The 24802-nt window shown below is 45.8% G+C and overlaps 3 protein-coding genes and 1 long non-coding RNA gene across 18 annotated transcripts in view; 2 read left to right on the top strand and 2 right to left on the bottom strand.

Annotated features, from left to right (window-relative positions):
- Positions 1 to 6424, top strand: part of FRYL (FRY like transcription coactivator) — a 163598-nt gene extending 157174 nt beyond the window's left edge. For 11 of the 14 annotated variants that reach the window (XM_054633078.2, XM_077177557.1, XM_077177555.1 and 8 more), the window contains 4 exons: positions 1365 to 1382; positions 2333 to 2443; positions 3811 to 4007; positions 4462 to 6424. In XM_054633078.2, the coding sequence (XP_054489053.2) occupies positions 1365 to 1382; positions 2333 to 2443; positions 3811 to 4007; positions 4462 to 4720 (585 nt within the window). In that variant the 3' untranslated portion in view covers positions 4721 to 6424. The remainder of the gene's footprint in view (positions 1 to 1364; positions 1383 to 2332; positions 2444 to 3810; positions 4008 to 4461) is intronic. The other 3 variants (XM_054633074.2, XM_054633080.2, XM_054633076.2) reach the window with 1 other exon arrangement.
- Positions 6425 to 9587: 3163 nt separating this feature from the next.
- On the bottom strand, positions 9588 to 11209 carry ZAR1 (zygote arrest 1). The gene is made up of 4 exons (XM_054633410.2): positions 10292 to 11209; positions 10115 to 10207; positions 9966 to 10040; positions 9588 to 9882 (listed from the first exon to the last, which is right to left on the bottom strand). Exons 1-4 carry the CDS (start codon positions 11207 to 11209, stop codon positions 9739 to 9741), a joined length of 1230 nt encoding a protein of 409 aa, XP_054489385.2. The 3' UTR covers positions 9588 to 9738.
- Positions 11210 to 11429: 220 nt separating this feature from the next.
- On the bottom strand, positions 11430 to 14329 carry SLC10A4 (solute carrier family 10 member 4). The gene is made up of 3 exons (XM_054632996.2): positions 13689 to 14329; positions 13065 to 13275; positions 11430 to 12397 (listed from the first exon to the last, which is right to left on the bottom strand). Exons 1-3 carry the CDS (start codon positions 14072 to 14074, stop codon positions 11882 to 11884), a joined length of 1113 nt encoding a protein of 370 aa, XP_054488971.1. The 5' UTR covers positions 14075 to 14329; the 3' UTR covers positions 11430 to 11881.
- Positions 14330 to 14367: 38 nt separating this feature from the next.
- Positions 14368 to 24802, top strand: part of LOC129120822 (uncharacterized) — a 30699-nt gene continuing 20264 nt past the window's right edge. For both annotated transcript variants that reach the window (XR_013182121.1, XR_013182119.1), the window contains exon 1: positions 14368 to 14498. This is a non-coding gene — a long non-coding RNA (uncharacterized LOC129120822). The remainder of the gene's footprint in view (positions 14499 to 24802) is intronic.

A 24802-nucleotide genomic window follows, 5' to 3' on the forward strand; every position in this document is an offset into this window, starting at 1 on the left:
TTCCTACAGGACAGGCAGGTAGAAAAATCAGATTATTTCTCAAGTAAGCATGCATGTGAAAGACACTGAAGCAGTACAAAGCCATTTTTAAAGGAAAACCTCTCCTGAATTTTTAAAAGGTAGCTTTCAAGGTGTGTTTTGGGGAAAAGGGATTAATTATGGCTTACAGGATTAATGAGACTTGGCTTTAAGAACACTGGAACTTAATGACTAAAATTATTAAATAGTCAATCCTGCCATTTCTCAAAGTCTGATTCTCTGTGCTTCATTAAAGTGATTAATCAAAGTCATGTAGTTCAAGATTTTATGTCTTCAGTGTTCTGTGCATCAGAAATATGCTAATTGTGCTGAGTATATAATAGCACAGAGTGCAGAACAAAAACATGGAGTGTAACAAAACCATGCAGTGTTTATAACCTGGGAAGCACACAGTTTATAACTTACATTCCACTGTGTACAACTGTGTGCTTAGTAAAGCTCAGCTGCTTCTGTCTCCTGGGAGCCAGATATCCACTGACTTTCCTTTTTTTGGCTCTCAGGCATGTGGTGTGTAGGGTTGATGATGATGATGAGAACCCCATGATTCCAATGGGGTTGTCCTGTGCAGGGTCAGGAGCTGGACTTCAGTGATCCTTGTGGGTCTCTTCCAGCTGAGGATATTCTGTGATTCTGTGACTTGGTTTGCCATGACCACTCACTGTACATGCCTAAGTGCCATCAATATGCTCAGTGCATTACAAAGCACAGGAGTGAGGAAGTTCACATCCCTAGTCTGACACATACATTTTCTGACCTCTTCTCTCCCTATCCCTCCTCCCCAAAATTTTTTTCTGAAATGGCTTGTAAAAACCAAGTGCAATTACAGTACAGAAATCTCTCAGAGGGGTTTAAAATTGAGTTTAGCAAACCCAAGAATTTCTAAACTGATTCAGAATCCAAATTAACCTTGCATCTCCAATTTTAAAAGGCATTCTTTTTGCTTAAACTATTGTGATACAGAACAAGAAGCTTAGTACAGATGTTCAGTCAGATCTAAGTGTCCTTGATTTTGATTACCTTAAATTTGTGCACCTTTCAGACTACACAATGTATAAAGACCAGACAGGGTTGTAAGAGTGTTATTCATGCTGTGGGATAACAAAGCCAGTACTTTTTATTTTTAGCTATAGCAGCAGCAAGTAATTTTAGATCAAATTCAGCCTGGTAATTTTTTACATTCAGGATATGTTTGGAGCATGTTACTTGTATTTCTTCCTCCATTTTACCTGGGACATCTTTTACCCTAATTAAAATTATTTCCTACACTAATTCTTGCTCTTTTTTCTTTCTTTGTATTTTTGTGACCTGCTCATCTTCTTGCTTAGCAAATGGAAATTCTAGCAGTAAGTGACAGTTCTTGATTTATCAAATACTTAACCATGCCAGTCACCAAACTGGTCTCCATCTGTCTTGTCCATTTGTGAAATAATGATGTCTTGTCCTAGACTATTACAGAAATGCTGTGTGCTTCAGTTTTGCATCATCTAACCCATTAGACTGTTGGTCCTTTGTAGATAATAGGATCCTGTAGTTAGTAGAATGGTTATAAAGATTATTCCATTAGCACTAGCTTTTATGTCTGTATGTGAAGCAGTATTAACACTGTCTGCATTTCTGACGAGTGTTTTAGAGGCATAAAAATGGAAGCAAGACAGTGCATAAATTACAACTGCAATTTCATTTCCTTAAGAATATATCATGTGTTATTTTCTAAAGCAGAATAAGAGCTACCTTTTATAAAGAAAACATTATTCTTGCCTCCAGGAATGGAATTATTCTCTTCCTACTCTGTCAGGCAGTATAAGCTAAGGGTCAGGTTATATACTGTGCTTACAATATAAATATTAATGGTTATGAAAGATCCTATACTTATGGACCACAACTGCTTCTTTTGGATATTAGATCTTGAATTTAAAACAGTAAAATATCAACAATTGAAACTCTTGGTTTTAAGTCATGAAATCTTGAAATGTTCCAGACATTTCAAAATGCCTTTTGAATCACTTCACATCCCACTCTACCCCCTTTCTTGGAAATCTAACTTATTATAAAGTGAACTTCAAATTTTTGTGAGAGGCTACTTGTTAATCTAGAACTGAATGAAGCTTTCACCTGCTTTTCATTAGCTTACTGTATGTTAGCTTCTAAATATTTTTGGCATTTTCTTTAGTAGCCAAATTAACTACTTCTAATTTTGCACACTCTACTGAAGAAGTTGTGATTTATTGTCTCTTGCACTGGATTGTAGGAGGTTTGCACTTCCTGAATGTAACAGTGTTGTTTACATTTGTAGGAGCTGGAGTTGTGTCGGAGGCTATACAAGTTGCATTTCCAGTTGCTGCTTCTGTTCCAAGCCTATTGCAAACTCATCAGTCAAGTAAAAACAATCAAAAAAGAAGCAGAGGTAATGAAAACCATGCCATTCAGCTAGTAATTGTTGACATTTTAAAAGCAGACAATTTAAAACACATTTTGATAACATTTTCATCAGTGGGACATCCTTTTAGAAACTGGAAGAGGGTTCCAGCTGTTTTATAGCAAATTAATAAAATATTTAAGTAGAGCTTACAATAATTTTCTGAGATGTTCAATTATCTGTGTTGATTTTTGTACAGCTTGAAAGCTCTTTAAAAAAAGGAACGTAGGGAGTCCAGTGATGAGGATTTTAAGGATTTCAGTAACACTCCTGGTGTATCCTAATCAAGCTACAATCAAGGCACATCAAGTCCACTCAGAAGAGTTTTCCATAGCCCTGGTGTTTCCTATAGCAAACACCACCACTTTCTACCAACTGATTCATTTAACTCTGTCATTTCATCCACCATTCAATTACTCTGCAACCTTAGTCCCCATCCTAAGCACAGTTAGTAGTACATAAGCACCTCTTATGCCTGATTTTTAGTTGTAGTAACTTCAGAAGTAAGAAGTGTTTTTCAGCTGTGCACATGTGGTACATATGTGATGTTAATTGAGTTGTGTGCGTTATGCTATTAATAATGCCTTCTATAAGTTCTCCCCTGGGTCTGGAATGCAATAAACAGGGGTAGCAGAAAAAAAAAGTAGGCTTGGTCTTGCTTGATATACTAGGGAGGAACATGACAATCCTGACTGAAAGTGTTTGGTTTATGAGTAGCTTCAGAAAAAAAAAAAACTGTGCATGTTCCTCACTTGTATTTCCAGATTTTTGTAGAGGCTGTAAATAAGTTTGGGTTTGAAGAACACTGTGGAAGGTTGGCATCACATCAGTCCCACTTCTTGCCTAAGTTAGTCAGATGCAGAAGCATGTTCTGAGAAATGGCCTTGTGTTTTACTCATGCATTGCAGCTAAAGCCAAATACATTATTATATACACTGGCTGCACTACTGTTACTGTGCTGGGTTACCATCTTCCAGATGTTTTCCTTCATAATTTAAGATGTCCTTGTAATGGCACCATTGCTCTCATACCTTTCTGAAAGGTAATTAATACCTTTCTGAAATGTTTTATTCTTCTAAGTTTCTTATTAAGTAATATAAGAAGAAAAGAAATTAATTTTTTTAAAATAAATTTTAAAAGAACTAAGAGGGAAATTTCATCAGGGAAAGCCCAAATAATTGACTTGCAGGCTTGGGCCATTAACTGTATACTTAAGCATCTGCAGAAAATATTTGGGTGTTCTTTTTCTATTTCTCTTTATTGCACAGACGACAAAAATAAAAACCTGATCTTCTGAAAATTATTTTGGTTTGAAATACATTTAAACTAAAAGAGATAAATTATACTTGTTTTAGGTAATAAACATGTCTGAAGAACTTGCTCATTTGGAGAGCTGCCTGAAAGAGGCCGAGGCAGTGTCTGACAGTGGTATTGAAGAAATTGAAATTGCAGAGGCTGCCCAAGCTAGCACAGAAACAGCTATTCACTCCCTCATTGAAACCCTGAGAAACAAGGAGTTTGTGTCAGCTGTGGCACAGGTCAAGGCTTTCAGGTAAGTTTTTAAGGATTGCTTTCAGATCTTGAGTTTCTTAATAGACATTTTTAAATTAAAAACAGGGATAAGTACTATTCCTTTTTTTTTTTTAGTTTCAGTTCTTGTCAGATGTCCTTGTTGAAAAGGACAAGCGCTGTTGCTTCATTACAAGTTTTGGGGTTTTCTTTTCAGTAATTTAAGAAAAGTGAAAAGCAATTTTAGTAGTACTTATTTAGAATTTATATCTGAGAAATTATACTGTTATTTACCAGGACTCTGTGGGAGAAGCTTTCCTCTAGCATTTTTCTGTCTTTTGTTCAAATATCTGCTTAAAAGTATTTAAACTTCTGATTTTTAAATCCAAATTGCATGTTATTTTCCCTTGCATTTTCCTGTCTTCTGTTCAAATATCTTTTAAAAGAACATTTAAACTTTTTTTTTTAATGTTTAAATCCAAACTGTGTGTTTACAGATCTATTTGGCCCCACGACATCTTTGGCAGTTCTGAAGATGACCCAGTTCAAACATTGCTGCACATCTATTTCCGTCATCAGACACTTGGCCAGACTGGCAGCTTTGCAGTAGTAGGCTCCAACCAAGACATGTCTGAGGCCAGCTCAAAGCTGATGGAACTTAATCTAGAAATCCGAGAGTCTCTCCGCATGGTGCAATCCTGTCAGCTTCTAGGGAAGATCAAAACACGAATAAATCTTGTGACCACTGGATTCTGAACAGCTGTCATTTAGAAAAGAACTGATCATGAAGATACTTCAGACTATTATTGAGCACCTTTCATAAAAAAAAAAAAAAAACAACAAACCTCCAGCAATCCTGACAAGCAACACACTTTTATCACAGCAAGAAACTGTTTCATCACAAGTAAAACCCTGAAAATTGAAGTGAACATCCTACTTGACTGCTCTTTCTACACAGCAGCCTGTGTGGCAGTAGTATTTTTTTATTAAATTTATGTATAAAAACTACATGAAAGGAAAAGGGCTTAAACACAACGCATACATATGCATTATTTTCTGTTGTAACAGAACCATAAAGGATGTTTGCAAAAACAGCCTCTAGAGGTTGGATCAATATCGCAGGTGGGATGAGGCTAAAATCAAGGCTGGTTTATTTTGGCTGAAGACCTGCAAGGCTTCCTGGCTTTCCAGCAGTAAAACCATCAGCTTAACACCTAATGAGACACTTTGCAATGTCATGAAGAATGTGCAGTCAAAAACATGAGTAGAATGATATAGACTGCAAAAACCATTGACTGCTCAGTGTTTTATTTGCTTTTGTTGTCTGTTATAAGGAAATAACGTGTGTGAGTTAGAATGTATGGCTATGTGACAGTTGTTTTTTTGAAGGTATGGATGATTGTTAAATAAGGTCTCAGAGCATGCTTAAAAGAGCTGCAAGATTATTTTTGAAGAAATTTTATTTTATTAGATCTAATCCTCATAGTGTGTAAATGTTAGGACATTTAATAATATTTTAAACTGGGATTTCCCAGTGTTTCTAAAAGAAATAATATATCTGTTAACTTTATTGGAATGCTGCTCAGTTCTCTGACCAGTGCTTATGTTAAAATACTGATAACAACTAACCAAAAAGTAGCTGCCTGCAGAGACTTTAAAATGTATATTAAAGATATATGCTGCCCATCAGCAATTCTCATTAGAAGTTAACTTATTTTATTCTGTATATATTCTAGAAACTGTATAGTGCAAAACCAGTATTTTTCATGTAAATTTGTGCAATGCACTGTTAAAACAGTAGGTGTATAAAGCTATGAGGCAAAGGGGGCAATCCCTCTTGGTAGTCACATGCAGTACTTGCAGTCTGAGTAGCCTGCAGGGTTTGAAGAGTTTGAAGGCATGTATATGCATCTTCATGACTCAACTGAAGCCTAAGGAATTGGGACTACAGGAAAAAAAAAAAAAAGATAAAAAAAACCCAACTACCAAAACATGCAAACAGGCAATATACTCATAGTTCAGTGTCAAGTCTGTAGCATAAAACAAACTGGATTCTGTTGAAACCAATAGCATTTTGTAGGAAAAAAAACAAAACAAAAAACCAAAAAAAACAAAAAAAAAAAAAACAGAAAAAAAGAATGTAGTCCCACAACTCCTGTGATTTGAAAGGAACACCCAGTATTTTTATATACATCTCTTACCCACTGTGATTTTTTTTAATGGGCTCTAATTCCAGAGTTTAGAATGTAGAATTGAAATTCTTAGCTCTGCCTTTTTGGGGGAATTAGGCCCCACTAGAAATGTAATTATGCTGAAATGCATTAATTGAAGGCACTGTGCACGCTGTTGGACTGCTGACAGTAGTTATGTTATCCTAACAAGTTCTGTAACTGGTCAAGGCACATTCATATTCACTGTATTTTTTTTCCCTGTCCCTGATAAAATTTAATTATTTTGATGGTTTTGTGGTACTGTAGATGGTGTTCTTAATTATTTAACAAGTATTTACAGGGGAGAGGTAGTTTTATTTAGGGGCGCATTACACTTTTATTTACATCATCTTTTACCAGCTTTTTTTGTAAAAATAAAAGACATTGTATCTCTCATTTTGTGTATTTTTACAAGCTAGAGTTTAAATACTTTAGCTAAACAGATTAAACACTGACAACAGAGGCCTGGGTGCCCTGAAATAATTTTTTCCCTTTTATGTCCTGTCATTGCAGCAGCATTTTTCTAGGCATCGTCTGAAGCTGTTACTGGATTTCTCATGAAACTCAAACCTGAATTCAAATATGTAATTCCTTTGTTACACATCTTCCTCCATTTATAATCGCTAGTGGAACCTGCACTATTGAGCAGAATCATGTTAGATGACTGTCTTTTGATATTGCTTTAATTTCATTCAGCTTTTTAAAAATTACTTATCTACTGCATGAGCTGTCACCCTGCATTACATGGTGCCAGGCCTGTGCTGAATCCAAAGCTGTGGTAAAGCTGTGTAGAAACAAGCAAAACATGAGACAGCTCCTGTAAGATGCAGCAAATACAGCACTGACTGAGCTAACACTTGCAAAAGAATTTCTGTGAAAAAGCTGTACAGAGCAAGTTCAGGATAGCTTTGAATAACTGGGACCCTTCCACTTTGCATAATTACAGTAGGTCAGGAGGAGCTTTCCTTCCTGCTGAGTCCAGGAACCAGTGCCCACCATCAGTGTGTGCTGTCATGGACATGGCATGGCAGTAATGCTGAAAAACAGCTAGAGAGTACAGAATTGTACTTGGGCATCAAGCAGTGAAAGCATGGAATATATTTATGTTGGGGGATGACATGTAGAGCTACTCTGGAACTGAAGAATGCTACAGGATTAAGAAAAGCTTGTTTATTATGGCTGCCCACTGCACTGGACTCCTCCAAGCCACAGAGCCTTGCAGTAGCTGATGAAAGCAGGGGTGGCCTCCTTGCTGCTACTCAGTTCACATCAGCTAAGCCTGTTCTACATCTTATCATGCAGAACCAAGTGCTGCTTTGACTGTCGTTAGTGGGGATGACAGCCCTTAAGTTGTGCTAGATTTCACTTTGGGCTAGTACTGATAATCATGTAAGAGTCACCATATTCACAGCAAATAATCCTCAAAGCCATGTTTTGTAAGGATGCCTACATAAATAGGAAGCATTCAGCTGCTGACATGGCCATGACTTCACACTGACATGGCACAGAGTTTCAGTTCTCTCACTCATTACCAAGGTGCACAGACTCATCACAGTCAGTTTCTCAATGCATGCATCAGGAACAGACTACAGCCACAAGAATGGGGAAGGCAAAGAAGAAAGCATTGAAGAACATCCTTGGAGGGGAATATGTTCAGAAATAAAGAAATCCCAGATCACAGCTGCCACTGCAAACTGAGGCAGTAGGGCCAGGTGGCTGCAGAGGGCCCCAGGTGCATTCCTCAAGCTGGAGGCTTGCCACTGCTCACCACAGTAACTACAGGTGAGTACAAGGCATGTGCATCTACAACAACACTGCCCAGCTGCAGGGCAGCTTTTCAAATTGAATTGGGCAAGGATGGAATTTGCTGTGAAAGTCTGAGTGAGCTGGTAAAGGAAAAAAAACATACATATTTCCTTTTACAGTGATACATGGAAAAACACTTCAGGTAGAAGCCTGAAATAGAACCATGCTCTGCTCTGGAGGGAGTAGGTCTACTTCTTCCCAGAATGCCTCACACTGCTATAATAATGAATGCAGCAAGAATAAATAAAATTACTTTGCAATAAATTGACACTGAGGCATTAAGCCTACTGCAGCAGGTTCAAGGGGCATATTGAAATAAGGCAGGAATTTACAGCAAGATGAGTGAAGCATATAGAAATAACACTCACTGCCATTTACAGAAACTGGCACTGAAGCTGTTCTACAGCATGGGCTCAGACTGATTCTCTCTTTAGCATTTAACAGAATGGTCTCTCAAGTAAGCTGGGTATAGATGAAGAAAGGTTTGCTATAGCAAATATAAAAAAAAAAAATCACCCTTTTGAAAGAGAAGTTATCTTGAGAGTTCTGCAAAAGGCTTGGTGACTCTATGCCCAATTTAAAAATTAACAGTGCCGGTAGCATTCTCAGAAAAGTAGGTTTTCATCTGAGTTTTTCCAGCTTCATAGCTAAAAGGTAGACTGGGGCAATGGTGTAGGTTTTGCTAGCTTGTGAACCTGTTCAGATGGTGAGGCTGTACATTGGTCACAGAGCCAGCTTGTAACACTTGGCTGAAGCATGGTGTTCCTGTAGACAGCACCACCACTGAGAGCACCAGCAGCCCACAGAGAGCATCATCTGCAAGTAACCAGTGCTGGTTCTGCCATTACTACCAAACACAATAAGTACAATTCCTAGCTGCAAACCCAACCCCGGAGGAGTGTGGCAGTATCAATCCTTCTGATGGTGGGCATCTAAACTGTAATTAGGTCAAACTCCTCAAGTATAATCCACCAAGTGCACTGCTCTTGCACTTCACCTGCAGGTTGAAAAGGAAGCCAAGCAGATGCAGTATTATTGCATCTTGCTCCTCTGAAGTGTCACTTCTCTCCATAACCTTGTGCAAGTAAGATGAGCAATACATTTACCAAGAGACCTTACCATAACATCAGTGACTCCATTCCTCAGCATTTTGTGAGAACCATCCCTGAAAAGCTTTCTTTCACTTTTACCTACAGACAAAACCACCAACTTAGCTAAATGCAGGCCAGTACCAGTAGAATTATTCAGTACTTACACAGCATTTCTCAATCATTTTCTAGTGATGAAAAACAGGTGCAGGATGCTTTATACATTGAATAGAGGTGTGACAAAACAAGTGAGTACTGCTGGTGTTTTGTTCATCATGAAGGATGGACTACTACCTACTGCAGATATCAATTTGATGTTAGCTTCAAGCATTTGATTAGTTCAAGAGCAGGAGCAGTAACAGAAACCCTTTCCACCTGAGAGTCTACAAAATCCTGAGTCAGTTGCTTCCAAGATCATCACTGATTTACAATACACCTCTAGGCTTGTTGCCCATGCAAGTTACAGAATTTACAATATGCACCCTCTGAGCTGGGCACAAACCCACCTGATCATTGGAGTATGCTTTGCAATGCTTTTATTTTCATGCTTTCCTAGCTACATCTCACCAAGTACCTTCAACAATACCAACAAAAACAACAACAAAAAAAATCTGCTCAACTTGCAGTTTTCTTGAAGAGCCCTAAACAAAAACAAAGAACCCCATCCCACTCAGATGATGTATTTGAAACTGAATGTGCTATCGCAGGAGAGGCGTTTCCCTTTGCATCTCCCACAGAGGTCCTGGCGGTGGGGCCTCTTGGGATCCACGTGGCGCATCTTCACGGGGCAGGTGCACCGCGTCTGCTTGCAGCTCTGAGGGAGGGGAGAAGGCGGCGGTCGGCGCGGGCAGCCGGGCCCGGGAGAGGCCGGGCTCAGGGCAGGGCGGGGTCCCTTACCTGGCAGGTGATGTCCTCCACGCGGTACGGGTTGTAGGACTTCTGGCAGGTCCGGCAGAACTGACGGAAATAGACCTGTGGGGAAGGCCAGGGTCAGCAGGAGGGTGGCGGCGAGGAGCGCTCGCCGGGGCAATCCGAGCCGGCCCTACCTTGTTGGTGCCCTGGACGCACCAGACGTAGGCGCTCTCCCAGCGGATGTTGCAGGCCTTGCAGTGGTAGTACCCGTACTTCTGCTCCAGGAACTGACGGGGACAATGTTATTCGACGGTGAGGGCTCCTCCCGGGCCTGCCCGGCCCCGCTCTGCTGCCCCGCGGCCGACACTCACCTGGAAACGCAGGCGGGTCTTGCCCGCCGACGACTGCTGCTCCTTCTGGGGTGAGGCCGGCGGCTCCGCCGGCTGGGCTGCCGGCTCTGCCGCCCCTGCCTGGGCTGAAGGCTCTGTCGGCTCTGCCGCCCCTGCCTGGGCTGAAGGCTCTGCCGCCCCTGCCTGGGCTGAAGGCTCTGCCTGGGCTACCGGCTCTGCCAGCTCCTCCTGGCTTGCCTCCGCCGCCGGCTCCGGGGGGACGGCCGAGCGCTGCCCGAGTGGCTCGGCCGAGCGCTGCTCCAGCGGCTCGGCGCCAGCCTCGGGGGGCTTCTCCCAGCTCGCCCTCACGGCAGCCGCCTCCGCCGCCCGCTGCTCCCGCAGCGCTGCCGGCTCCTCCTCGACGGCCGGCGCCTTGTCCTGCTGCTGCGGCCGCCGCTCCGGCTCCGGGCTCGGCTCCTCCAGGAAGGCGGTGAGTCTGCGGGACGCCACGGGCGAGTAGACGGCGATGGTGCGGGGGAAGCGCACGGCGCGGGTGTTGGTGGTGGCGGGGCTGCCCAGCTCCTGCTCTCGCTCCGCCTCACGGGGCCGCGGCGCTGCGGGGCCGGGGCGGCGGCGCAGCAGCGTGCGGGGCCCGAGCGAGCACTGCACCGAGGCGTCCTGCCGCGGGTTCACCTGCACGCCCACCTCCTTGGTATTGGCCTTGCGGAGCCGCGGTGTCAGGTTGGGGTTGACCTGGGACAGGATGGCCTTCAGCTGCGCCCGCTGGTAGTTGTCGAAGTACTCGGCGGCCGCCTCCCCGTAGCCCGAGAAGTAGCTGCTGCTGCTGCCCCGCGGGCGCCAGCCACCCGCCGCCCCTCCTTTGCCCTTGGGCGGTGGGTAGCGGTAGGAGTAGGGGTGGTAGGCGGTGTACAGATAGCTCGCCATCGCCTCCTCGGCCATCGTACCGGACCCAGGGCAACCCCCGGGCAATGGCGTTAAATACCCCCGGGGCGGGGCCCGGCTTCCCGCGCCCCCGACGGGCGCCGGCCTTGCGGCCCCTTACCATCCCCACCTGGTGCGCGGCCTTGGGCCGTCCTCCACCCCCCTCACAGCTCCCCAGCTGAACCAGGTAGCGCGGCTATTAATTGCCTCCGAGGGAGTAAACAGCGGAGAACACGGGTTTGGTTCGGTTTTGCCATGTATTTGTGGTGACAACAATGAGAACAATGCTTTTACAGCAGGTGGGAGGCACAGAGATACACATGCTACGTGGTTTTTCCTGTCATCTGAACTGACACTGAGTTGGTGTTGACTCTGTAGAACACTGTTTCTTCTACCCATTCCTGCTGCACTCAGCCAGGCAGCAGCCTCCTTGCATGAAGTTTTACGGTTACTGGTTTGTGTCGCAGTGATGCTTTTTCCTTTTTTTTTCTTTTTTTTTTTTTTTTTCACGTTTACTTTTGAGGAAGTAGAACTGTCATGGTAATAAACACATATCACCTTGTACAATGGGAGTAGCTGGAGAAACGATAGAGGCCAGGCAGCTCCACTTGCACAGCAGCGAGCACGGCCCCAGCCTGGTTGCAAACACAACACACATTCGCGTCTCTGGGAGTTACCTCTTTGTCCTGCCTAAAGCGCCGTCTGAGTTGGCTCCATCTGAATGGAGTTGTGCTCCTCTGTGGTCACTGTGCCATATGAAGTATCAGCTACCTCCTCTTCCTTCAGCTTCTTGTAGGAAATATCTGTGTCTTCCTCTTCACCAAGTGCATCTTGCTTGTAGCTGTCTTTTCCGTACATCTTGTATGCCAGCACAAACAGTCCCGCTTCTGCTGACTGAAAAAGCGCATAAAGCAACGGAAACATGTACATGCTCCCTATGAGCTCCGGGGAGAAGGTGAGTTTTAGGATGGCGGTGCAGAGCTGGACGTTTTGGCACCCTGTTTCCAAAGATACCGTTCTCCTGCAGTGTGGGGGCATTTTAAAGACTGTGGCTAAGCCGTATCCCAGGGCGTACCCTGCCAGAGGCATCAGCACTGCAATGGCGTAGACAGACGCAGGAATCTGTGCCAACAGATCTGGGCCCAGCATGGTCCCAGTCAGGATGAACAGGACCACCAGAGTCACCAAGAGGGACCACAGGGAAATCTGGCAACAGATAGAGACGTTGATAAACAACATGAGGGCTATTATTTTGAAAGGATAAGCATAGCAGTTAGAGGCTTGCTAAAGAATCTAAATGGCAAAACGTGGTTGCACTGCCCTTCCCAGGTTTGCTCCTGGCCTGGGATTTTGGTAGTGTTTGATCATGTCCCAGGAAAGAAATGGGCTGAGGTCATCCTCCATCATTTTGCTTTGGGATGACTTGCTGGGAAACAAGAGTCGGCACTTGTGCCTCATTCTTCCTTTCTCAATTAAGGTAATTTAGTTGCACTTTTTAAGGAAGTGTGGCTGTGCCTGCAGGTTGGTTTTGCCTGACCTGGGTGCAGCAAGAGTGGGGAGAAAGTAGGATGTCATGGAATGCCTCTCTTACAGGGTCCAGGATGCCTGCTGGTGTAGAACACCATGCTGCCCTGCCTCCTGTGTGCTGCGATAGGGGGTAACCCGCCCTTTCTCTCGCTTTCTCTGTCCCACAGTTTTATTTCAAGACTATAAGTCTTTGTATTTCACCTAAGTAGTTGAATATGCTTGTGTGACACTAACACCGGTTTGGAGAGACCACAATGCTCACTGCCATCGGCTCCCGGTCCCCGGTGTCGCCCCTCTCCTTCCCCGCGGCGAGGCCGCCCTCCTCCCCTCCGGGCGCCGTGCCTACCTTGACCAGGAGGTCGGCGGCGCGGGGGTGCCGGTAGCGGATGAGCACCCCCAGGCCGATGGGCAGCAGGGTGCTGCCCAGCGTCAGGCTCACCGCCCCCAGGGGCAGCAGCTGCACCACGGCCGTGTTGATCCAGTGGCGGCTGTAGATCCAGAGGCAGAGTGGCATCAGGAAGAGGGCCAGCAGCGTGGAGGAGGCCGTCATGATAATGCTGCGCCGGGGGAACCAAAGAAATGCTCCATCACCGCGCGCCCGGCCGGGGAGCAACCCTGGGAAGCTCCAACCCCCGCTGGAAGCGGCTTCTGCAGCCGGCCGGGCACTTCTCACGGCAAGAGCCCGCTCGCTCCCCTCTCTCCCCTCTCCATCCTCCACCCCGTTAACTGCTCCGGCCAGGGCGCGGGCACGCAAGCTTTTTAGGGAAGGAGGCAGGAGGCGTGTGTCGGGCTCTTGTAAGATCCTCCACGGGAGAGGCAGGAGAGCAGTGCTGGCGATTCCCAGCGCGCCGTGCCCACCCGCCCCTCCGTCCCGACTCCACCGGCGGCAGATGCCCAGCGAGCCCTCCCCGCTTCCCGGGGCCGCCGCAGCCCCCGGCCGGCTGGGGGCGAGGGGCAGCGGGGCACCTACCTCAGATTCATATCCCCGTCGACGAGCACGGACATGAGGTTGGAGAGGTTGCCCCCGGGGCAGCAGCCGCACAGCAGTACAGCCACGGCCGCCACCTCGTCCAGGGCGAAGATGAGGGCGAGGAGGAAGGCCAGCAGCGGCATGGCCACGAATTGTCCCAGCAGCGCCAGCAGCAGCCCCACGGGCCGCCGGAGCTGCTGCCCCAGCTGCCCCAGCTCCACGGCGCAGCCCAGCCCCAGCATGGTCACGCAGAGCCCCAGCCCCACCAGCACGCTCAGGCCCTGGCTGAGGGAGCGGTCGCCGAAGGTCTCGCCGCCCCCCGCCAGGGACCCGCCGTCGGGGCCGCCGCCCCCCGCCGCCGCCGGGGGCTGCGCGGAGCTGGCCATGGGCTGCGCGGCCCCGGGAGCCGCCGGCTCCCCGCCGAGCCCCGAGGAGAGTGCCGGCGGCGGGGCGGCCGTCAGTGCGGGACGCGGGGAGGTGTCGCCCCGGCGGGCGGCGGTGCCCGCATCCCTCCCCGGCTCCGCCGGGAGCTCCGGGCGCTGCCGATGCGCAGCGGCCGCGGTCCCCGGCTGCCTGTCTGCTGCGGGCGCCGCCCGCGCGTCCCCGGACCCACGCGGGGCCACCCCCGGCGTGGGCGGTGTCTCGCTGCCGCCTCGACGGCGGTCATCGCCGGCCGCCAGCGCCGCCCGGGCCCGGCGGAGGGAAGCGCAGGCGGCGGCGGGTTCGCGGCCGCATCCCCCTCCCCGGTGCGACCCCCGGCAGCCTCTTCTGGAGCCAGCAGGGCCCGACCCTTCCAGCGGAGGACCTGAGGTATCACAGGGTTTACTTTGGCGTCGGCATTACAAAAAGGTCAATTAGCGTCGCAATGTCACGCGATGGGGGTGGGCAGCACTAGACCCCTCTGCCGAGGGATTCTCAAGCTCGTTCCCCCTCCAGGCAAGTTGCTATTGATATGAAGGTTTTGGAATGTGTGAGGAAGGATGGAAAGCCCCTTCATGAAGTCGAGAAGGCACCACTTTCTGCTGGTGGGGACCCAGAAACTTGTCAGGAGAGGTGATACCTTTTAAAGGGTAGTCAGTACACGTGAAGGAAGCAGGCAAGCTCAGAGGCACACAAATATTCAAAGCAGGGTAAGACTGTCACCCAAAAAATCACATTCAAGGGCGATTAAATTGCTTTCAGTCATAAAATTGTGCTTACAACATTTGCCTTTCATTTAATAATTGTGTGTCACTCTGTTCCTTCAGGAGTAAAGTGCTGTATAGAATGCCCAAATAGACTCACAAGGGCAGGAGTTCCTGAGAGAGGAAGGCAGCTTCCCAGGGCAGGAGATACATCGTGATTCTCACTCTTGGCGCTGCTATTGGCCGTGTCTTAGGAATGTAACTCTTTCCCTCCTTCCCCCCCGGGGTTTAGAGGGGTCACAGCCACCACTTCACATTGCCACTGCTGGGTGAGGGTAGCTGATTCAGGACAGAGCATCCCCAAGGCCTCCCCCTTGGCTTCTGCACTCTGTGGCTCTATTTCTGCATGGAACATTTTGGGTCACAGCTGAAGGAGAGCACACTGGATGTAAGGAGACAGCCTGTGGGAGCTGCCCTGACTGGCTGCTTGCCTTAAGCTCCATCAAACAGCAAGTTTGGGTAAAAGTTTAGGTTGTCCTGGGACTCAAGTAGAAATTATTGGTGGCTTGAAAGAAAACTGGACGGTTTGTTTATTAAACCTTTGGTTGTTTCTTGGGGCACAGGTGTTACAAGAAGTGCAAGCAGTACCTGGTGACAAAATCCTGGAAAAGCAACTTTGCCAAAATGATGCCAAGTTCAATACTGTTCTGCCTGTGTTTGTTTTCTTGTCATTAGCCTAAGAAGAGCTCAGATGAGAGCTCAGGGAAGATGAGTCATCAGAGCTGAACAACCAAATAGGACCCAGATTGCTTTAGTTCATTCATATTTTTGGCCTCCAGAGGAGGGGAGCTCAGGATCTGGTTGGCTTTTTGAGCCAACAGCATCCTCTGGATTTAATTTTCTGGTTTGCATACACAGAAGAGTGCTTGCAGTGTATTTATTGTGGTTCATAAAGTCTTACCCCTGTTATATCTTATTCCATCCATCATGTAGCCAATTCTTGGCTTTGCAGCATGCAGGTCATTTGCTTATCATACCCTCCTTGGTTTGTAAGAAGTGCCTGGGTGTTCCCTGTGGTGTGGCTGACCAGGGATCACTGTGGGCAGACCCAGGATGGATCCACTGTGTGAGCACAAGGGGGCTCCTTATTGAGCAGGTGGGAAGGGCACAGCCAGCCCTCCTGTTTTATCTCTGACTGCCACTCTCCAAACTCCCCACTGCAGCAGGGCTGGCCACAGGAAGATATTTTTATATCATAATGTGTGGCACCTATGGTGCAGGCAGTTACAGGAGGAGTCCAGTATCCCTGGAAGCAGATGCAAGCTCTTTCAGGGCCCACCCAGTCAGCATAAACTTCAGTTTCAAGGGACACTGAACTATAGTGGGAAAATGTCATGAATGCATTGCAACAAAACAAGACCTCTTGAGATTTTTGTTATAATTTAGCAGCTAAAATTTAAGTTAAACTCTTGGTTTAAACATGAGCAGTGAAGCTGCCCTCAGGGAAAGCCAAGTGTCAACCCAGCCAATTGGTTTTGTAAATTGTCCATCCACAGAGTACCTCCACTCCAAGTGGGCACCCAGAATATTTTCACATGGAGCATTTAGAATGAAAGAAATGTTGTACCTGCTGCTGAGCATGGTTCTTGTCTCTAACTTGCTGCAGGCTTTTCTGATATGTCATAATGAAGGCACAGTCTGGAGTCTGGAGTGATGCTGAGTAGTTTTGCCGGATCTGGCTGAGAGGCAGCCAGCTCACACATAGTGAACACCTCAATGTATCTACACCCATGGATAATTCCTTTCTGCTTTCTTTTGGGGAGGGCAGGAGAAAGGATACTGCCTACCCTACTATTACTGGAAGCCGCAAATTGAATATTTGAGTATAAAAAGACTTGGCAAGTAAACCTGATCGTACATCATTCTCAATTATTCCTTGTTAGTCCTTCTGTTGAAAAATGGGTAAAAGGATAAGAGTTAGCAAGAACAAAGAAGAGGGAGAGAAAGGACCACTGAAATACGAACTTGTTGTAGTTTGTAACTTATATTAAAATATTGCCTTACAATAATCTTAGAAGAGGGTTGATTTCCACAGAAGAGCACTTGTGCTATAAGCCAGTCTGGAGAGGGTGAAGTCTCTCAAAACTAAGGAATTTTGTTTGCTCCTTTGTAACAGGATTTTTGTGCCTTCCCTTTATTTAACTAGAATCAAAGGTGAAAAAGAGAGGATAAATTTGTAAGGAATTCTGATAGTACTGTAAGGAATGAGCAAAGCAACCTTGCTGTTTACTCAGTGACTGCTTCAGCATACTGTATAATGTTGCTTCTCCTGACAGAGATTAAAAGCATCTTGCATAGCTCAAGACTGCTGCAAAATTGCAATCATTGTATCTGTGCTTCCTCTTGGTGACCCCCAAGGGAAGTCACTGTGGGTGTTGTCCTCTGAGCTGAGTTTGGGGCAGCAAGAGGAGGTTTGGTGTGTGCCTGTCGCTCTGCAGGCTCTAGAGCCTCAAGAAACAAGGGTTGGTTTGCAAATCCCAAGTGAGTTAAGGATAAATCAGGGTCTTGAACTTGAAAGCCTAAATCCCAAACGTGCACTTCAGGTGTGTGCCTGCTGTAGTTATGAGCACTCCATAAAAGTAGCCAGTGGGGCTGGGTAAGAAAGCAAAGCGTGGTCACCCCCTCTTTCCCCACGCTTCCCATTTGAGCTCAATATCCACTTCAGCTCCTCCCGCCCTGGCTCCCGCGCGCTGTGCCTGGGTCTGTGGGAAGTGGCGTCACCCTCCCCTAAGTCATGCTCTGCCTCTCTGCAGTCCGTGCCAGCTGATTTGTGGAGCTGTGCTGGGTGTTTGCAGAGGGGAAGCCTCTGAAAGATAGTCCTGGAGGATGGAAAGCTTTCAGTCAGCACCTTAAGGCAGTGTGCTACTAAAGATGCTGGGACAAAATACTGCTGTGAAAGTGATGTTCAGGTGAGATCTAGCAGGAGCAGTTTCTGATTTCCAGGGGATGTACAATCCCTTCATTTCTACCTTACTTGCTATGCAGCTAGGCTGTGGATAGAAATAAAATTAAAGACTCAATAGGGAATTAATAATTTACCATGGGAAAAAGAAAAGTCTTTGCTGTTGCCTTGAATTAAAATATTCCTTTGTTGTGTATTGTGTGATCCTCTATATGCAGTTAAAGGTAATTTTGTGGTAAACTCCATGAAATGCATAAGCTTGATCTTTATTTATAATGTAAATCCAGAGCACTGATTTTTGTGGCTTAGGAGAATTAGGAGTAGGAGCCTAATTGTGCAGAGATATTGGTGCTTTTGCTTGTTCTTCCATGGTTATTTTTGTGCTGAGAAGGATGTGTCACCTGTTCCCTTGCTGAGCTAGGACCTGTCTCCCACTCTGTCTCTCAAGAGTAGCAGCACACAGGGGACTTGGCACCTTTTGTCACTCCTACCCATAGCCCACCTTCACAGAGCCAGAAACTGTCAGATCTTAGCAGACAAGTGACTTTATCCTTTTTAAAAAATTTATGTTTTTTGGGATGTTGTTGTTATGTTGTCTGGTCACTAAACAGGTGAGAAAATACATTTTGGGAATAAGATGAAGCACTGAGATCTGTGCAATCAAGTTTTTCCCAAGAAACCTCCCCAGCCAGACACGGGCAGAAACTGCTTTGGTGAGGATGTGCCCTTTGATCAATGTTGCTCCTGCCCCAAGCTGCTTGTGGGTCACACAGAGGCAGAGTGCAGTTGTACCATGGAGGTGGAGAAAACACAAGAGTCGTGGGTTTCCTGCTAGTTCATTGCAAATGTCTGTAGTGCAGAAGCACTAGGATAGACATGCCTTTCCTGCCTCCCAGGCTTTTCTGCTGCTGTTCAACATGGCACCTGGCCCCATTGCAGCACTGTTACATCTCATCCTGAGCTTGTTTATCTTCAAGTCTCCTCTGTCCTGTCCTTAGCAAGGTGCTGCTGCTCAATCCTGCTTGGTAAATCTCCACAATAATCAGCATCTTTTATTCCATAGCCAGCATCCTCAACCAGTCCCAGGGTCTGAATTTCAGGGTGCAGAAAATTAGATAAATGTCCCTTCCTCTCCTCTTCAGCAGCAGTCATTGCTGCGTCCCTGTTGTCTCCTCTCAGAGATGAGATCCCATCAAATCATCCTTGCCTTCTCCTGGCTGAGGTGGCAAAGGCATCCAGGCACCCTCTTCTGCTGTGCTGTGTCTGCCTCTCCTCTTCTCTGCTGTCTTTGTAATTTTTCTGGTCATGGGAGTGCCATCCCCCTTTTCTCATGGGCTCTTCTTCCTAATGATGCCTGTTTCAGTCCAGTCCTGCTCTGTATTTATGCCTGCCTTGGGAGCAGTGCCCTCTACCAAGCAACTTAGAGCCTCTGAGATTTTATTAAATTGAAGTGGTGTGGAAGGGAAACAAGTACAAGCCTTGTTACCTGGCTGGGCAGTCTCCTTTATGTCCCCCCTATACATTCAGTCTCTGACCATATGGGAACAGAGCCTTTCACTGAAGCTCTGGGTTAGCAATAAAGGGCAGAAATTATTAAAATCCTCCTGTTGCACTTGGTGTTTCCTCACATTTATTTTTAAGATGTCTGAAACATTAATCAACAAGTAAGTGCACGATGCCTCAGGTTGCAGTGTTCCTGTACTTCATAATTCCAGCTAAGTGTATAAGGCTGCGTGATCTGCCTTCCAAATGAAGAGGCCTTTTGCCAGCCATCCCATTAGAAAAGGTCATCTGGTCCATGAAAAGAGATGAAATCAGGGAATCATTGAAGGATAATTTTGTAAATTGACTGCTGACAGTGAGTTGTTTAGGCAGTTGTATCCCTACAACTGTAAAACAATTACTAGCAGCAAGTTTTTCTTTAAGCAAGTAAATGCTTTTGTGTGAGGTACCTTTACCCAGATTCAGATAAGAAAGGATTCTGCCTCATTCACTATTCCCTTTTGTTGTCATTTGATCTTTTTCTGGAGTTGGAGTATTACCAGAATTAAAATGAAAAGTCATAATAAATGACCTGATGACTAATGCATATGTTGGTCCAGAAGAGCCAAAATTATCATCCTGCCCATCAGATAGGGACAAGGAGATGAGACGAGGATGACTGAAAGCACTGGATTCAGATTTAAAATTCAGTGGTATTTTGCACTGCAGGGACAGGCTCTTACAGGCAGGTGTTCATAGGACTTTAGAAACAGGCATGTCTTGGATGTCAGAGCTCTGATTGACCTCCCCAAGAGCGTCACAACAGCCTGCTCAGCACCTTCCCTGATGGTGTGAGGGACCCTGATGGCTGTGGAGGACATCAAGGCCAGAGAGCACAGTGACAATGGGATGTGCACAGCCTGGTAAGTGTTGGGGCTTCAGGATGGATGTGCAGTTGCAGCTCCGAGTCCAGCTGGGTTTACTTGGCATCCATCACCTGCTGAGAGTCCCAGCCCCCTTTTAATTTTCTCTTTGAACCTGGGGTTAAAGGCATAAATCAAGAGAGGTAATGTGGAAGTAGATCACACAGATGTGGTTTTGTGCCTATATAACCTATAATTTGGGTTTTGCAAAAAAAAAAAAACCAGAGTAAATGACACCAAGATATTGTCCCATAGATTAATTTAGTTATCAAAAATGTATAAATAAATACATTTAATACCATCTATAGCAGCAGTTGCTTCATAGACTATTCATTTAATTGAAGAAAGACACCCAAAAGAAAAATTACATCACTCACCTGCCAAAGCTTTCTCCATATTAAAAGGAATGTTAATGGTGAGCCCCATGGGAATAGCAAAAATTAATAGCATCAATATTCTATATCTCAGGTTGCACACAAAAAATATCTTTGCACTCAGTTACCAGCCATTTGTATCATGCCATTGAAGGTGCCTGGATGTGGACTAAAGCTGTTTTGTGCTAGCATAACCATAGAATAAAAATGCTTCTTGTCCTGCTGCCAAATTTTTACCGGATATTAAAAATGAGTATCAGTAATGCTGATCAGCAAATAAGGAAGCCCTTCAAAATAGGTGCACCATTACCTAAATTAACTCTTGAGCTGTCTAGAAAAAAATGTCAGGGAAATGGAGAGAAATAAATCTCAAATGTAATAGACATCTCTTAATACTTGTCTTAGCTAATGTTGTATATTAAGCCTATGAAAATAGCCTTGACACAGTGTTATGTGCACTTTTAAAACCGTGATGAAGCAGAACATTTTTGAATAAACCACATTATCGGTAGAGCCTGTATGTCACTGCAGCTGAGGCAGAGGTACTCTGGGCTTTGTATATTTGTTGATTTTCCAGAGAGATGAAAGCATGAATGTCTTGATCAACAAGATGTTTTATTTCCTTTCTGCAGTACCTAAGCAGAAATGCTGGGTATGAAGCTAGGGGAATGTGTTGTTCCTGCCTGGGCTGTCCATTCTACCAGTAGCTGAGACTAATCTCTCTTTATAAGCTCACAACTCCTCAGAAACACAGTGGGTTTAAGCTGCTGTAAGAGAGATTGGGATTAGATACTGCTGGGGCCAATAAACGCCGTGGTGCTGAAGGCCGGATGGTCCAGGCAGGCAGCAGCGATCTCCTGGGAAAGGTCAGGTGAGCATCTCTGCGGCAGCGCGAGCTGCTGCTGCTGCTGACTTGGCTTTGGGGTGGCACAGGCTCCTCCTGGCCCTGCTTACCTGGCTGCCTGTACCTTGTGCCCTTTAATGTGCCCTTTAATGCCCTTTATCCAGCGCAGTCACCGCCGGTACCAATAGAACCTCGCGTCTCTCTGGGGCGTAACTGCAGCTGGAGCTGCCGGCAGCGCCTTCAGGATCGCAGGCGTCTGCCCAAGCTGGAGACATCAGGTGCAGTTCACAGCCCAGAAATGAAGTCTGTGTTCTGAACTGCTTGCAAATTTTATTAAGCTGGCAGCATCTTGCATCCTGCCTGCCAGAGAACGAGCCTCAGACAGAGCTGTTTCGGATTGGATAGTCAGTGGAAGGAATAAAAAGCGGTCAGTCCCTTGTTTCAGGGTGAAAGAATTAAAGAAAGACAAAAGATTGAAATAAACATACATGAAAGGGCCACCATAAGAGCTCCTTTCCTCTGCTCAGTCCATTATAAGAAAACAAAATATTAGCGATATTATTAAATTAATTTTAGGATATTAAAATATATAAATTACTAAAATAATATAAATAAACATATAACATTTATTTCGTACACACTGTTTAAAGCATATAATTTCTAAATAAAGTATTTGAAACACATTTTACCCACATGTACATAGGTAATCTAAATGCTGAGGAAGTTTCAGTAGGAGATTCTTGCTGCTGAAATCAAAGCTGACTGGGACCAAAGGAGTAGCTGCCCACAGACATCTGTAAGGTGTCAGTGCTCAGTGTTTGCACCCAGCTGTGAGTGGTACTGTGCAGTAACCCCAGGCCCATGGGGGAAATTCCACCCAAACAAACCCAGCCCAAACCCCTCCAGGCAAGGGAGCCCTGTGCAGGATAGAAGCTGGGGATGGGCAGGAGATGACAGAGTCACCACTTCCCGTGGAAATCCAGAAACTCATCCTTACAAAACAAGGTGCTTCAAGCTAACACCAAGACGTCTAAACAAATCCAGGTCCCAAATGCAAGGTGCTAATGCAAAGCTAGCTAGTGAAGGGACCTTCCCTGTCCCCAGAGAGTTTATTATCAAGTGCAAAGATGCAGGGTCATTACATTATCATGGTTATGTACAGAGGGAGAAGTTATACATGGGAGTGATTAATTTGCGTGAGATCATGCTGGAAATAGCAGCAAAGCTGCACACTGGTGACAAGTGCACTAAGCTCCAACAGGTACCATACACCTGAGGAGGCAGCATGTACAGTGTGATCCCTCAAGGACAAAACAATTCTGTTTCTCTAGCACTGCCAAACAACTACAGAATCAATTTTCACTTGTACCTTCTTGAAGTGTTTGAGTGGTATTGCTGAGACCCTCCTTAGGACCTGCCATAAGCAGTGAGCAATCACCTCCAGTCCCTACAGACACATGAGTCCTGGTCCCAGAGAGACTCTACAGGGAGGATGGCTGCTGGGCTCCTCCAGGAAGCATCAATTCATTGTAAGGGCTTCATTAAACCCTTTGATTCAGTAGCAAAGGAAAGCTGTCCAAGCATATTTTCCCTTCAACTGGAGAGGCTGTCTCACAGCTCGTAGCTGCTCCCTGTCCCTGCAGCATGCTAGCACTCACCATTAGCATCCCAGGCCTTTTGACATTCAAGACATTTTTGGCAGTGATCTTAGCCTTCATTAGATAATGAAAGATATTATCTGAGAACTCAGAAGGAGATTTTAGAAAGACCTTAAGTAACCAAAAATTTAATTTTGAGGGATAACAAACAGTAAGAGCCCTTGGCCAACCAGCATAGGAAGCACTAATATATGAGTGCAAATTTCACTGTTGCTTGTGCAAAAAGGCATGTCACAGCTGAGCTCTTCCCAGGAGATTTCTTGGATCAGATGCCCAAATCTGGAAGCCCTGAGAAGCTGAGCTCTGCAGAAAAGGAGACTGACTCTTGCTCCCTGTTGCAGAGTAGTAACAGCATCAGTTTGCAGTCACTGCTGTTGCCCCAAAGCAGAAGCAGTCCTGGTGCAACTCAGACTCCCAGTCCCTCCAGGGATTTCGCAGCCATGCCAGTGGGAATTGGTGGCTCAGCACTGCACTTGGGTTGCTCAGAGGGGCTGCTCTGTGGGTTGGCTCTACTTGAGTGCTGTGCTAACTGCCACAGCAAGAAGAGGAGGGCTGTATGTCTTGTGTAATGCATGCAATCCCAAACTCTGTATTGAGTGGCTCAATGAAAGTCTTTGTGCTTTCCACAGTCTTGAGATGTTGCTGTGTCACCACACATTTAGCTGGAAAAACCCAGACCAGTAGGAAAATATTTCTGAAATCCTAAACAATTTAAGGAAGTTTAAGTCCAGTGACACTGAGTAAAACGTCTAATGGGGGTGTTTCAGACTCCTCAAGAGGTGTTTTTTATGGCCTGCTGTGTGTGGTTTCATCCTCCTTCAGACTAGGGCTTTCCTGGCATAAATGCAGCTGTTAATTACATGCAGGACCTTATGGACAATTCAGTGAAAGCTCCAGACAATGTGTTGAATTGAAGCTGAACTAGACCAAACTTGGCATGAAAAAGCACAGTGAGGGCAAAATCATCCTCTAGTGTCTGAAGAGTCCTGGGTAGGAAGCAGAGAGCAAAAAGAAAACCCTGCAATACTTAATAGAGTAATAAAAGGCAAAAATTACAGGAAAAGAGAAGGGCTAAAAAAATGCTTAAATGGGTTATAAATGTAACCTACCAGTGGTAGGTGACATTTCAAATTTTGAAAGAAGGTTTCTGGTAGGCAGATTTCAAGTGACTTGTTTGGGTAATTAATGTTATTTAATTATCTTGATAATGAGAAGGATGCAGAAAGTGAGAGCACAGAGATAGAATCTGGTAATGAAAACAGCTGAGAGACTTCAGTGTGGAGAGCAGCACAGAGAAATGGCCTGAGCAAGGAGCAGGGGAGATGGGCTGAGGCCCTGAATAGGGTACATGGTTGGAGCTCCTTAACAAGAAACACCTATTTTTGTACTTCAGTTCTGCCATTGAGGCACTTGGGCCAGGGAAAGGAGTCTTAAACTGATGTTGTACCTTTGTGAAGGTGGGGAAATAGGGTACAAATCAGTAGAGCCTACTACACTGTAGCAAGTCTTGAGCAGTAAGTTGTGAAGTGGCGTTGTAAATTGTAGGAACAGAGTTTGTGGTACTTGGGAGTGGGGCTGCGGCTGAGCCTCATCCCCAGTGGGTACAGCTGTGAGGAGCAGGTGAGCAGCATTGACAGCAATGAGCCATGGAGTGCTGAGGTTACTGACCAACCACCAAAGGGAACAGAGGGCATACAGTGCAATGTGTGAACATGAGGGGGATAAAAGGTTGGGCTAAAGAATAAGA

Source organism: Agelaius phoeniceus, chromosome 4, assembly GCF_051311805.1.
Source record: "Agelaius phoeniceus isolate bAgePho1 chromosome 4, bAgePho1.hap1, whole genome shotgun sequence".
Taxonomy (NCBI): domain Eukaryota; kingdom Metazoa; phylum Chordata; class Aves; order Passeriformes; family Icteridae; genus Agelaius; species Agelaius phoeniceus.